Genomic DNA, 14,789 nt, shown 5'->3' with positions numbered 1-14,789 from the left:
GGTGAATGGTAAATGGAGTGATAGTGGTGAAGAAATGGAATCATGGAAGTGAATATGTAGTGAATATAGTTCTCCCCCCCTCAACTGAATTGGTTGCATGTCCTCATGCAACTTGACATGGCTCATGAAAGGAAATGTAGCATGGTGAGGGAATTTTCCAAAATATTCAAGTTAGCATATAAGGAATTGCATGATTAAATATTAGAAAACAACATACCTCTACTTACCCAAGAATGATGAATTATGCAATAGGAATGTAACTGCTGCTGCTGCTGGATCAGGAAAATGTGACTGATGTTGTTGTAACTGGATCTTGGGAAATGAAGGAATCTAACTACTGATGCTGAATCATGGAAAAGATAAATGCTGAAAGTGGAACTGTGGTACCCTCATAGATCAGAATTCATGCTGCTGTAACTGCTGAGGGAGTCGTGAAAAAGTGTATAGTCTTCATCTACTACTAAACTTATTGGTACAATTCTAATCATGCGAAAGAATGTGTTGATGTTGAGCATGAAAAGAAATCATTGGATTACCGGCCATTGATGCATGTCGTTAACCAATGCGAGGCAACTCACCATTGATGTCAATGAGTTCCAAGGTACCCTAGTACATCTTGCGAAGTGCGAATGGATGTGCTGAAGTCGAGCCACTTGCAAGATCTGAAGATCAAGGGACATTGATGTATTCACATGATCGTCGGCGACAAAACTTGCCATTAAGGCATGCAAGCCTCTAGGTACTCAAAAGGAACTCTAGTCTATTTCCCAGATAAGGTGCTAATGTCAATGGGGCAAGACTTGTTGAAAGGTGGGCCTTAAGGAATCCCACATCAGTCAACGCGAGTTTGTATAAAAATATGTGGTAGGACTATAGATGGAAAGAACTCACGGACAAGCAGTGTGGATCAGCATGGCTAGGAAAACAAGGCAATGTAATCATGGAAAGGGAATGAGTTTTATTCAAAAGGAAAACTAGAAGGCAAAAATAAACTGAAAAGGATAAAGGAATGTATGTGATTCAGAAAAATAGGCGTGCATGAAGTCGTGAAAGATAAGGTAATGGAAGATGGCTGCAACATAGGGATGGTCTAGGCGTGAGTAGTCATGACGCAAAAGGATTTTTGTGTAGTGGAAAATGTCATGATATGTGCAGTGAAGAATTAGTTCCTTCAAGCGTCCAATGATGCATGTTTCATTGTGATTTTGAAAAATCACTTTTGCATTAGATTGTCTTCACTCTGAAAAACTTAGCACCAATCCTGCATAAAAATTGTCACCTTTGTATGCCATCTCCATCGATCATTCCTGTATGAAGTGACTCAAAAACAAATTAGCTCATTTTCAAGAATTTATGAAATGTCCATTTTTTTTTTTAATTATTTTTCGAAGTTACACTAATTGTGGATGAAAAGGGTGTCACATCGTAATGCTGAGCTTTCTGCATAAGCTTCTCGTTGATATACACATAACACCAATCTCATTTCACTTGTTAGTATATGCATCCTAACTCTTGCCCACAAATTCATTTTAAAATAAATGATAAAATCCAACATACTTTATTTCCCCCCAATCTAGAAATATTGCATGTCCCCATGCAATGTACTCATTGATTGTGCAATACTTTTTCAAAATGTTTTTATTGGTTTGCAGGAAAATTGATTTTGAAAAGGCTTTTGTATTTCTTAGGGAACAAGTATTATGAATGAATGAGGGCAATTTTATTTTATTTTTTTATTTTTTTTTATTTTTTTTTAATGCAAACAAGCTTATATAAATCTGTGACCCTTAAGAGGTACACAAACTACCATATCCTACTTCCTGAACTTTTCAAAATTTATGCAAAAACACAAAACATGAAAAGTGAAGACAGAATTTAATTTTTTGTTGCAGTGTTATTTAACCTTTTTTTTCCCATATTTAGACTTTTTGAGACTGCTTGCATCAAGAAACCAACCTAGTTATGTGAATTTGGATTAGCTTGGAATGGAAGACAAAATGGCAGGTAATTCCACCGAAAAATTACAATTTAGAAAAGTGATGAGCATAAGATTCAAACAATGTCTACAACCACCAAGCATCACACATGCCAAGGATCACCAGTAAGGTGACAAAACTCAAATGCAAGGAAGGATTAAACAAATGATTATTTTAGAAGTGATCTTGCTAAATGTTCCCGTGCAGATGCAAGTGCTTGAGATATAGTCTGCTCAGATAGGGGTGCGCCTCCACCATTAGCACCATGGGTCACCACTTTTCCAGCAATTACACTTGCTTCAGTCTCCAGAATTATTCCCCCATCAACAATCTCGTCAAGACAAAGAAGGATGAGATCTAAATTCTCAAGAGCTGTTCTTTTCTCCACATTGCTCCTGAGAAGAAGCGCAACCGCATCAAAGAAGCCTTGAAGAACTGTAGCCAAAATAAGCTCATTCTCATCATCACCACCAGTGACATAGAAATGTAGATCAGAGATGAACTTATAGACGACAACAAAGCTATTGAACATGCCAATTTCCGCTTCTGCTCGAGCATTTGTCTTCTGAGTTTTTGAAAGAACAGATTTTTCAAAAGCTAGCTTTGAAGCAAGGGTTGGCCAATCATCAGAATAGTACTTAACTGCAACCCGTTTTCCCTCTGAATCTAGAAGCAAAATGTTCTTGATCAAAGGACAAGATTCCATTTTTTGCGTTTCAAAGATCGGGGAGACGCCAATGCAAGGATTGAGGATTCAAGGCCTGGTGGTTCAGAAAAATTACCCAAAAGCATTTCCAAAAGCATCCCTCTGCCTTCTACGCCCAAATCATACTTTCAATTATGTATCAAATCTGTGCATGCAAAGAAATCGGAAGTTAGTTGCTGAAATCTAGCTAAACTGTCGCCTCCATTCTTGGATTAATAACTGCAAAATCGAATTGTTATCTCCTCCTCACTTCGTGGACAAAAAGCTTGATTTTCTCAGAAAGCCCGATTTTCTTATGGATTTTTGCAGATTTTGTGTGCTTTCTAAAGGAGCTGCGATGGTGGAGAGAGAGGAGGTGACCATGACATAAGAGAAGGTGCATGAAACTACTTAATACCAGTGTGTGATGGTCACAATCACGTTCGGAATTTCTTTGAAGTTGAATAACAAGTCGACTAGAGGTCTTTAAACAATAGCATTCATGGAGCTCAAGAAAATTCCCTTTTTGGCACTAAGTCACACCGTTATCATAGGTTTAAGTGCTCAAGGTTGAAGGTGCCAAAGGGAGACAACAGGCAAAAGCGCTAGGCCATGGTCAATTTGCATTTAAATAACACGACTCCAACAGACAAGCGCGAATGCAAAAGGTGCTTAACCCAGGTCCTATAGATAATGAATGTGACCAAGTTGTAATGTTTAAAGGGCTCGGTGGGAAGGACAGGGAGTTAGCCCAACCCTTGGACACATGGCACTCACAGGATCATGACCTCAAGTTTGCGTTGGTAGTAGGTTTAACACTCGGCCTTATGCATTTGTCTTTGCGTTTTTTTTTTCGATTGTTTTATTGTTATTTTTTTTTATTTTGTTGTTTAAAATTTTTTATATGATTTGTTTTATTGTTGGTAGTGAAATTTATTATTATTATTATTATGATTTTATTTTTTTTAAGTCTAAAAAAATGAAATTAACCCTATCTTTACAAAAACAAAAATGGTTAGTTTTTTTTTTTTTTAATATATTTTTTTCTTTTTAATCAATGAAAAACTAAAATTTAGAAAGAAACTAAACTTTCTCTAAATTTAGTTTTTTTTTTTTTTGGTTTTTTTTTAACAAATGAACAGAATGATTTGCATATTAAAAGATGTTTTGATCAAGCATATTGCAAAACATTTATTTATTCTTGAAATTAGTCTAAATCATCCCTATTTTCTGATCCTGGCGATCGCACTAAGCGCGGAGGAGATCACACTTATTCTAAGCAAAACTGAAATTGAAAGCAAAAACTACAAATGAAAGCCTGCCTACTCTATACTAATTAGAAAAAAAATTAGTCATGTGTAATTAAACTTCCAATGAAGCCATTCACGTAGCAGTAACAACAATATATCCAGTAGCAATTTTTTCCATGATGGATGAAAATATTCGACAGTGAATGAGTCTAGTTGCCGTAACTGCAAATCAACTAAAAAATAAAAAGATGAATCTAATCTAGTACTTACCTGGAACCATTGTTCGATAAAGCTTTGATAAGCACAATTTCTCTCACTTAGATCATGTTGTAACTCTTGTTCTTCTACTCTGATTTGTTGTTCTTCTTCCTCGATCTCCTGTTCAAATGATTGTTCGCCATCAGATATGCAGGATTCTTCATATGTTGAATCTTCGTTTATTTCTTGGGGAGTAGTTGAACTGTCAATTCTTGTCAAGATCTCTTTTTCTAGAGAAGAAGAGATTCCGACTTCTGCAAGGATCTGAGTGAGTAGTTCCAAGCTGACACTCATTATAAAACCATGTGGAAAGAGATTCTAAAAACAAAAAAATCAACACACTAAAAAAAATTGAATTAAAAACAAAAGGACCACAGAAATAATCTTGAATTCAATACTCAATTAAACCCTCTTATAAGGACTGCTCATTAATTGAGTAATCAAATGCTTCAATTACAACCATGAACCATGAATTCATCAAAAACTCTTCACAGTTGTGAAAATCAAACACACCTACAGAAATTGAAATTCACACTTGCATAAATGTAAACACACCCTACATGCCCTGATCCATAAGAGGTCGAGCCCGTTACGGTATCTCAAATGCGATGCGTAGGTTGTTCCCCACGTTTTACCGCCTTAACATCTCGGAGTTAGGAACATGTCTAAACACACTTGCATGAAAAATCAAACTAAACTTCAATCCATCGTGCCTCCCCGACAACGGCGCCAAAATGTTGGGTGAAAATATTCTCGTTTAATTTTGTTGTAGTATTTGCCCAACTATTTAATTTGTTAATCCAAGGTTCATAGACTTACGAGACACATGCACTATATATGCAGGACTGAAGTGGAACTAATCTAATCTAATCTACTGAAATCAAATTAATCTAGGAATGCATTGTAACACTAATTAGGAAAGCAGGAAATTGCATAAGGGGAAAGCAATAAAACATGTGAAGAATTGAATGACAAACAACATATGTGAGCTCACAACAATAAAGTTATCTCAAATTATATTACAAGAATCAAATGACAAATCATGAAAGCATAACAATAAAAGATGAAAAACTAAGAATTCCTTTCCATTATTCATTATTCATTCTTCCTTATTAAAATGAAGAGAGAGCACTCTCTTATATACATGAGGAAGATAACCTTCTCATAATTACATATCCAATATTCTCTCAAGCACTCTCAACTAATTTCCCATTATTACAAGATATGATCCCACAAATCTCTCAAGCATTTTTAACTACTTTCCCATTATTACAAAATATGATCCCTTTGAATCCTCCATAAATCTCTCACATATCTTGGATAAGATATGTCAACCAAATCCTCCATGATTTTCTCCTTAGGAATTGGATAAGATATGCCAACCAAATCCTCCATGATTTTCTCCTTAGGAATTATCTCCTTAATATGGTGGAGGAGATATTATTTCTTCACATATTTCCTACACATCACAAAACTCACATATTCTTGAGATATATATAAAAATATGTATATTTTCTAATATTGAATCATAAATTCACTTGTAATACAAAAATGAATAAAATGGAAAATAAGAAGGTGAAACATAAATGTATGTATGAAAATGATATGATAAAAGGTTAATGGGATGATGAAATGTAAGGAATAGTGAAGAAAAAGGTGGATGAAAATATGACATTTCTGAGTCCCAACATTCTCCTTTGCCTATATAATTCTATTTGCACCCTTTTCTAATCATTTTGTTTCATTTGGTCTTTGAAGATGGGTGCACTATCCACCAGAAATTTTGGACACAATCCTCATACCACACCCCACACAGTGATTAGAAATAACATTACTATGATTATGGACTATAAAAACCTATATACTCTTACTCTTAGTAATTGTATTGCTTTTTTTATAATATGTATTTTAAACAATACTAATAATATTTAATATGTCAAATTTATATTTAATTAAATGTTTGTCTTAATAATTTAAAACAACGTCTCAAAACTATGTTGAAGACCAATCCAGACACTGCTTCAAGTTCTAGTAAGTCCGATAGAAAGAAACCCTATTTGTAGATGCTTCTTTTCATAGAAATATCAAATCTTTCATAAGACAAAATCGGGTAGAAAAACCTAGAACACTCACCCTGAGTGACTTAGGAAATGAAATAAATCTATTAAAAAGGGAAATTGTTGAAGTCAAAAAGAAGGTTACAGAAATTGAGAAAAGAAAAAAGACTACAAAAGTTTTAGTAGTGGAATATTTTGAGACAAAACCTCATTGCTCATCCAGAAATCCAAATGTTGAAATTTACGAAGCTAATGATTTATCTAGATTTATCAGCGATTTCATGTCATGATAAATATTGTCATAAAAAGACATCTTTTTACTTGATAAAGTAACTGTTATTTTATATATAAACACAAAATATATTACCATGTTGTTTTCTATTTTAATCGTAACTTTAAACCAAATTAAAATTTACATTGTATTTAGATTCTTGTGTGTTTCCAAATATTTTTGTAAAAGAAAAGATTTGCAAAGTGGCTACATAATTTTTTTTGTGTTGTGTAGATTTTATATTATTTATTTTTTTAAGTGTATTTTGCATTTTGGAAAAGAAGTTTTAAAAGAAAACAAATTAAATTATAATATAGAATTAAAATTATGAAAATTACACATAATTTGATAGAGAATTCAATGAAAAAGCTATTGATATCAAACATGATAGGGATAAAGGGGTTTTATCCCTTTAAGTTGCATTTGTAAAAAAACCTAAAGAAGACTACTATGATTTCAAGTTTTCAAACCAGAAATTTATATATATAACTCAATAGAAATTTATATTTATATATATAACTCAATAGTGGGATATTTTAAAGCTAGATCAAATACTTAATTGCAATTTTTAAAATATCTTTATCAATGGTTTATCAAACCTTTGGTTAAGATATTATTGGGTTAAATTTAATTGTTCAATCAAGGTTTTATCACAAAATTATAATATATACATCTTTTTTAAGTTACGACAATACCTCAATCAAGGTATGTTTGTTTTACAATTTTGAGACAGACATACATATAAAACAAAATTATAGAACTATACCCTGATTGAGGTACTGTTGTAATTGAAAACAAATGAAAACTACTTTTTCAACTCTTATTTTCAATTTATCTCCCTATGATTTTACTCAAATTTTGAGAGGGAGCACTCATTGGATGTGTAATTTGACTTTGCATCCAAGGAGTACCCATGTTTCATACTTTCGATGGACCCTACTACACGAAAAATGTGAAATCCCGGTTTTTCATGTATTTCACATTTTTCATGTAGTAGGGTCTATCGAAAGTATGCAACATGGGTACTCCTTGGATGCAAAATTAAATTTCGCATCCAATTGAGTGCTCCCGCTCAAAATTTGAGTAAAATCGTAGGGAAATAAGTTGAAAATATAATTTGAAAAAATAGTTTTTTTTTTTTTGTTACCTTTTCACTGAAAAAATGGTGAATCGGCGGATGGAAGGAATAGGGCTCGACCTGGAAACCCTAGGCCCTAGGCCTAGGTGACGCAGGTGTCGCAGACATGGCAGTAGCAGTACAGGCTTTGGGTTGTAGCTGGCAGAGTCAACAAAGCAGCGGGAGAAGGACAGACGTGCAAGCCGCCAGCTGGAACCTGCAAACGGTGTTGGGGTTTCTCGCGGAACGGGGTTTTGGAACCATTCCGTAAAAGGTGACCTCAATATGGTGAAACCTCTTCGGCATTGTTACCATTACCTGAGCTTTCGGAGGTTTCAAAGATCAGGTTCTTTACGCTGTGCATATCCGGTGACGGTTGAGAAGAACATTAAGGTAAACGGCGCCGTTTTTTACTATGGTAAACCCTAGAGAGTCGGTTGATCTGGACCCTACCCCGGCAGACATTCTTTCCGTCTGGGGAAAGGAGGCTTCATCGGAAAACATAGAACATTTTTTTGGTCACTCGGCCAGTCCGGCGAACGCCCTGCTCACGGGAGGAGGCATTTGGCATACAAACGCGGCAACAGGATTGTTGGATGAAAGCTTGGAGCTCCTAGGTGGGATTGGAAGCAGAGGCACGATAGAAGCAAACAGGGCCGGAGGAAGGGGCTGGGAGACGACAAACCTTCATGCATGGCCAGGTCTGCCCAAAATCAAGAATGACGAAGTGCATAGCTATAAGTCGATATCCCCGTCAAAAAATTTCTCGTCGTCGGGAGGCTTGGAGGACATTATAAACTTTCCAACTTTAAAAGGGGTATGGAGGACTGTTGGAGGAGTCCAGAGCGCAGGGAAAGAGTTGGGAGAAGGAAGCAATCAGCCGGCGGTTCAAAAAACCTTGTTTCCAAGCGAACCGCTGCAGTCAAAGGAAGTAGAGGGTTTGGCTGGTATCGGGGTTACTAACTCTCCGAGGGTTTCGGACCCCCATCCCGATTTAGGGAAGGTAACTGAAGGAATTCATCCGTTTTCGAATGAAGCCGGGAGCCCGGTGGAGGGTTTGGTCGAAACCCTAATTGAGCAGGACCAGCGAGCTGAGAAAGATGGATGCGGAAATTTCGGGGATGCAAGAGTTCCAAACCCTTCCTCAGAAGAACGAGTTTCATCTAGAGAGGCAGCGAAGGTAGGGGAAAAACGGAAGAAAACAAAATCGTGGAAATCCAAAAAGGTCACAAACTTGGTCTTAGGCATGGACGTTCAGGCCGAGGAGGCGCTGGATGTGGCGGAGAGCACTCTAGTGGGCAGAGTGAGGGGTAGATATATTTCTGGCAATTTTCTAAAGCAGTGGGCCGCGAGCCAGTGGTCTCATTCTCCAGCGAGCAATTTCTCGACTGCTACACTGATGAACGGCTGGTTTATGGTGAAATTCGACTGCAAAAAGGCTATGGAATGGGTCGAGGAACGTCTATGGGCTTTCGGAGACTGACCTGTCTTCTTCAAGCGCTGGTCGCCCATGTTTGACGCATCAAAGGAGAAGGTAACTGATCAACCCATCTGGGTAAGAGCTCCTAATTTACCTCCTTATCTCTGGGTCGACTCAGTCTTTAAGTCCATTGGAGACCACTTGGGAACTTACCTGGACGTAGATAGATCTTTTTTGAAAACATATGAAAGAGCGGTGGCGAGGATTCTCGTCAGGTTAAATCCATTGGAAGGACTTGCAAAAACAGTCTCATTACAATATAAGGAATTTGTGTATGAACAGAAGTTGGATTACGAACTCTTTCCCTTCAGGTGCTTTCGGTGCCAAGAATATGGTCACCTGGCAAGGGACTGCCCCACGGGGAAAAGGAGAAGAAAGCTTAAAAGCAGAGAAGAGGACAAGGAGGGCATACGGAGGAAAAATGTGGAGCCGATGGAGGATATAGTACTGGAAGCAGAACATCAGAGAGCAAATCAGGAGGCCCCGGCAGAAGAGGACAAACATCGGGAGGAAGAGATCCCTCTGCGCAACAATAAAGTCCAGTCTCCAAAGGAACCACTTCCGGATGGTCCAGCCAACCCCTCTGCGGACGATCCATCTGGTATGCAGGCTTCTCCTCTAAAACTCTCTTCTCTTTCTGAATCTGTAAAAGATGTAATGTCTCCAGATTGTAATATGCTTAAAAATCATGAAGACCCCATTCAAAATATTGAATCTCTCTCTGAAGCCCTTCCCTCCCTAAATCTGAACTGTGAGGACCCTTCCAATCCGGTACAGATCCCTATTATTACATCCCCTGTTCGTCATTACAATCTCAGGTCTCATGGCAAAAGACCGGCAAGTCATCAACCTGTTTTAGACTCAGTAGGAGGCCTCTGTCCTGAGTCGTCGAAAAGTCTCAAAAAAAAAAACAGAGGAAGAAAATCTCTTTTTTCTAAAGCACAAGTTAAGGCAAAATTTGATGTTGAGGATGGTAAACAAATGTCAATCCCTGGGGCGCTTAGAGCAGCAAAACCCCCTGAGATGGTTATCAAATGATCTGCCTTTCTTGGAATTGTAGGGGGTTGGCTAGTAAACCCAAAAAACTAGCGTTGAAGGATTTAGTTACATGCCACAACCCAGATTTGGTCTTTCTACAGGAAACTTTGGGAAACAGCACTGATGTTGAAGACACCCTTTGCTCACTGTTTCCGGGTTGGGTTTTCACTGCTCTGGATGCCTCCGGACATTCAGGTGGTCTTGCAATCGGATTCAAGAAGGGAAGGTTAAAAGTGCTAAATTCTTGGGGCTTATCCCATGCACTTGGATTGGAGATTCAGTCCCCGGATTTTGAGCAGTCTTTTCTGGTCATCAATGTGTATGGCCCTTGTCAGGGTCGAGTATCCTATTGGAATGATCTCCTCTCGAAAGACCTGCTCCAAAACAAAAAACTTTTAATTGGAGGGGACCTAAATTTTTCCTTGGGGACTGCTGAAGCTTGGGGTCCAAATGCAAGGGAAGACCCTCTGGCTGATTTCTTCTTATCAACTCTTCAGAGCCACAATCTGCTTGATGTCAATATAATTAAGGCAAAACCGACTTGGAGAAATAGAAGAACAGGGGAGGAGAGAGTTGCAAAAAGACTGGATCGTTTCCTCATAAACGACTCGCTGGCCTCCCACATTCCCCTCTTCAGGCAATGGGTGGGGGAAGGAGGAAACTCGGATCATTTTCCTATATTCCTAGAATTCTCCAAGACCCCTCCCAAACCGGCTTCTCCTTTTAAGTTCAACTCTTCCTGGCTTCAGGAGGAGTCTTATATTCAGCTGTTCAGAAATACTTGGAGGCACCCGGGCACTTCCATCCCAGAAAACAAAGGAGCCCATTTCATGGAGAATCTAAAAAGGTTAAAGAAGGAAACCATTGAATGGGCCGCGGAGAGAAGGAGGAAGTCATATGAGGAAATGGCCAGTATCGACGAAGCCCTAAGCGCTTTAGAAGACCCTGAAGCTAATGCATACATAACTCAGGAGTCGAAGGAAAGAATTTTGGAGTTAGAAAAAAGAAGAGCAAAGATCCTTCTTGACAGAGAAGAGGAATGGAGGTTAAAAAGTCGGGCAATTTGGTTGAAAGCCGGGGATGAGAACACAAAATTCTTTCACAATTATGCAAAGGGAAGGAAAAATGCTAATACAATATGGAAACTGAAGGATGCAGAAGGCAGGGAGCACTCCTCATTCGAGGCAGTCTCAAACCTGGGGAAGAGCCATTTTCAATCTCTCTTTGCCGATCCAGGAGGGATATCAATAGCTGAAATCATTCGTACTGCTCAAGCTTTCCCACGTTTTGTGGAGGAGGAGGAGGCAGAAAATCTATTCAGAGAAGTGACTAAGGAGGAGGTGGAACATGTCATAAAATCAATGCCAAAAGATAAAAGTCCAGGCCCGGACGGCTGGACTATAGAATTGTTTCTCCATTTTTTTGAGCAGATTGGCGATGAATTGACAGATGTGGTGGAGGAGTCAAGGAAGAAAGGAGAAATCTATGGGCCCTTCAATGCAACCTTCATAGCGCTCATACCGAAAAAGGAGGATCCGGAAACCTTTGAGGACTTCAGACCTATATCTTTATGCAATACTATTTACAAGATCATAGCAAAAGTCATAGCGGTGCGTTTGAAGCCCATTCTTTCTGTTTGTATTTCAAATGAGCAATTTGGGTTCCTGGATGGCCGTCAAATTCATGAGGCCATTGGGGTGGCCCAGGAAACCATCCACAGTATTAGACAAGCAAAAAAGAAAGGGGCAGTGCTGAAATTAGATCTATCCAAAGCTTACGACCGAATTAATTGGTCATACCTCAGGCTTCTTTTGACACACCTCGGCTTTAAGGTGGAATTCATAAATTGGATAATGGGGTGTATTTCAAATGTATGTTTTGCTGTATTGATAAATGGGGCTGCCTCTCAATTTTTCAAAAGCCAGCGAGGCCTGAGACAAGGATGCCCTCTCTCTCCTCTCTTATTTCTTCTGGCTGCTGAAGGCCTCAGCCGACTAATTTCAAAAGCAAAGAGAGCAGGTTTGATAACAGGTTTGGAAGTAGCTGTAAATCTTTACATTACTCATCTCCTATTTGTTGATGATATCCTGTTATTTACAAATGGAAATAGGAATGAACTAAAAGTGCTCAAAGACATTCTTGACATATTTCTGAAAGCTACAGGGTTGCAAATAAATCCCAGGAAGTCGCAGCTTATAATGGAAGCTTTCTCCAGACAGGAGGAGATCCTGATCACTTCTTATTTGCCCTTTGAAACATGCAGTTTGGATCAGCCCTTCAAGTACCTGGGGTTCTGGCTAAAACCCACTTCATATAGGAAGCAGGATTGGAACTGGCTGGTGGCAAAAATTGAGCAAAGGATATCTCATTGGAGCTTCAAATGGTTATCAAGGGCTGGCAGATTAACTCTGATAAACTCCGTCCTTCAGGCCATCCCGGTATTTTGGGCTGCTCTGACCTGGATCCCAAAAGGTGTTCTTCATAAAATTAAGCAAATTTGTAGCAGATTCCTGTGGTCGGGTGCAAAAGAAGACACAGTCCTTCCGTGGGTAGCTTGGGACAAGATAGCCAGACCAAAGGACTGGGGGGGATGGGGCATCAAACAACTCGTCGATTTTAGTCAGTCCCTGGCAGCAAAATCAGGATGGAGAATTATTGAAGCAGAAAACCTGTGGACCAGAGTGGTAAAAAGGAAGTATATTGACCCAGTTCCTCTTGATGATTGGATCCGAAGCCCAAATAAAAAAGGAAGAAACTGCTCAGTAGTCTGGAAGGCTACTACAGAGGCTTTCTTCATAATAGAACAAGGTCTTGCTTGGCAAGTGGGGAATGGAGAAAGCATTCGGATAGGCAGGGATCCGTGGGTAGGATGCAGTGACCTTTTTGCTCTTCCCCCGGGTCTCCTTGCACATTTAGATTCAAGGGGGATTCACAGTTTAAGCCAGATAGCAAATATGGAGCTGCAGTCCATTTGGGGTCAGGAATGGAAATCTGTAGAGGAGCTCGGTATTGATAACTTATGGAGAAATGAATGGCAGAGTTTCATCCACGAGCTCAAGCGATCTAGTGTCAGAATAAAGGACCGTCCAGATACACTTGTTTGGGCACATGCGGAGACAGGCTTATATTCCCCAAAGGCTGGCTATAACTTCCTGATGAACAGAAAGGGCTGGGATCCCCCTATCTGGTGGGCCAAACCCCTTTTCAAGCTGAAATGCCCCAAAAAAGCCAGACTTTTCCTATGGTGTGCACTCAAAAGGAAGATACCTACTTGGGATGTCCTGATAGCTCGCTATAAGGAGGGACCGAGCCGATGTGCTTTATGTAAAGTAGCCTCAGAAACCATTAATCATCTATTCGTGGAATGCTCATTCACAATTCAAGTATGGGACGCAACGAAAAGGCTACTACAGATCAATGCCAGATGGGAAGGGGTTGATCTCAATGCGGCATGGGAGGGTTGGTGGTCCAATCACCCAGAGAAGAATCTGAGGAACCTTCCTCCTATCCTCTGTTGGGGCATTTGGTTAGCCAGAAACCGCAGCATATTCAATGAAAAATCAATCCCAGCGGAAGCAATAGCAATACAGAGCTCAGCTATCTTATCCAGCATTCCCGAACCCGAGCCCCCTTCAGTCTCACTCCAGAGGGCAGAAATTCAGATCAAAGATGGCATCCCCTGGGCTTTTTTCGACGGGGCAGCACAAAATAATATTACTGGGGCAGGAATTATTATCCATCTTAGCGATTCTCACTCTCTAAAAGCCTCAGTGGGGTTAGGGACGGGCACAAACAATTTTGCCGAATTATCAGCTTTAAAACTGCTCCTCTGTTGGCTTATCCATAGACAAGTCCTCACAGTTCAGATTTTTGGAGATTCATCTAATGTTGTGAATTGGGTCAATGGGAAATTTAGATGCAGGAATTATTTATTGATGCCTCTGCTAGAAGAAATACAAAATCTAAAATCTTCTTTCTCTGTTTTCTCTCTTGCTCACATATACAGGGACAGGAATGTTGAAGCAGACGAATATTCTAAGACAGGTTTACAACAGGCTATGGGTACGTGGAGGATAAAGGAACAGTTTCAGGACCAGATCCGTGAGACGGATTTGGCCCCATATACTTAATGTTTTTGCAGCAAGCTGGGAAGGCGTCAGAAACAATTGTGTCTTAAATTGTTTTTGGCGGTTCTGGTATATGATCTTTAAAAACTTTTTTCATTAATAGCTCCTGTATTGGAGAAACTCGGGTAAAACTCTATGATTTTCATACTGCTTATGTCGTGGGTCGTTTTCCTTTATGGAGGCCCGGTGGGATTTTGACAGCCTCTGATATTTTTTGGGGCGGCTGCGTTCCAGGCCGAGTTTATTTTGAACTTGGTGTTTTTTGTATCTTTTGGTTATTTCAGTCATCCTAGATGACAGCATGGGAGAGGACGGTTTCTCTACCTCCCCGGTTTCAGGCAGTTCTCCAAACTGCTGGATGTTAACTCATCGGTTTGTAGCTCTTTTATTTTTATAATAGAAAAGCTCGGTTTTTTTCCTTGGAAAAAAAGAAAAAATGGTGAATCATCCCCCATGGTTGATATCATCATATTGGTTCTTATAAAGTTGATTTTTGTTGTACATTTTCCTTTTGAGGCTTTATTTTGACC

At 39.2% G+C, this 14,789-nt stretch overlaps 1 protein-coding gene and 1 pseudogene across 1 annotated transcript; one reads left to right on the top strand and one right to left on the bottom strand.

Moving 5' to 3' along the window:
* Positions 1 to 1,938: 1,938 nt before the first annotated feature.
* On the bottom strand, positions 1,939 to 2,757 carry LOC149220525 (coatomer subunit zeta-2 pseudogene; annotated as a pseudogene).
* Positions 2,758 to 9,124: 6,367 nt separating this feature from the next.
* Positions 9,125 to 14,262, top strand: LOC149220524 (uncharacterized). The gene is made up of 4 exons (XM_089387130.1): positions 9,125 to 10,120; positions 10,234 to 11,190; positions 11,563 to 11,742; positions 11,839 to 14,262. The coding sequence occupies exons 1-4, from the start codon at positions 9,125 to 9,127 to the stop codon at positions 14,260 to 14,262; spliced, it is 4,557 nt and encodes a 1,518-aa protein (XP_089243256.1).
* The last annotated feature ends 527 nt before the right edge of the window (positions 14,263 to 14,789 follow it).

The sequence above is a fragment of the Pinus tabuliformis genome, chromosome Q (assembly GCF_031772625.1).
Source record: "Pinus tabuliformis cultivar Carrire ecotype Pingquan chromosome Q, CPIR1, whole genome shotgun sequence".
In the NCBI taxonomy this organism is placed as follows: domain Eukaryota; kingdom Viridiplantae; phylum Streptophyta; class Pinopsida; order Pinales; family Pinaceae; genus Pinus; species Pinus tabuliformis.
This window is presented reverse-complemented; position numbering and strand designations above follow the sequence as displayed.

Coding starts and splice junctions, on each gene's coding strand:
- LOC149220524 (XM_089387130.1), top strand. CDS start 9,125: ATGTTTGACGCATCAAAGGAGAAGGTAACTGATCAACCCATCTGGGTA. Junction 10,121..10,233: donor CAGCAAAACCCCCTGAGATG/GTTATCAAATGA, acceptor GTCTTTCTACAG/GAAACTTTGGGAAACAGCAC. Junction 11,191..11,562: donor AATGGAGGTTAAAAAGTCGG/GCAATTTGGTTG, acceptor TTTTTTGAGCAG/ATTGGCGATGAATTGACAGA.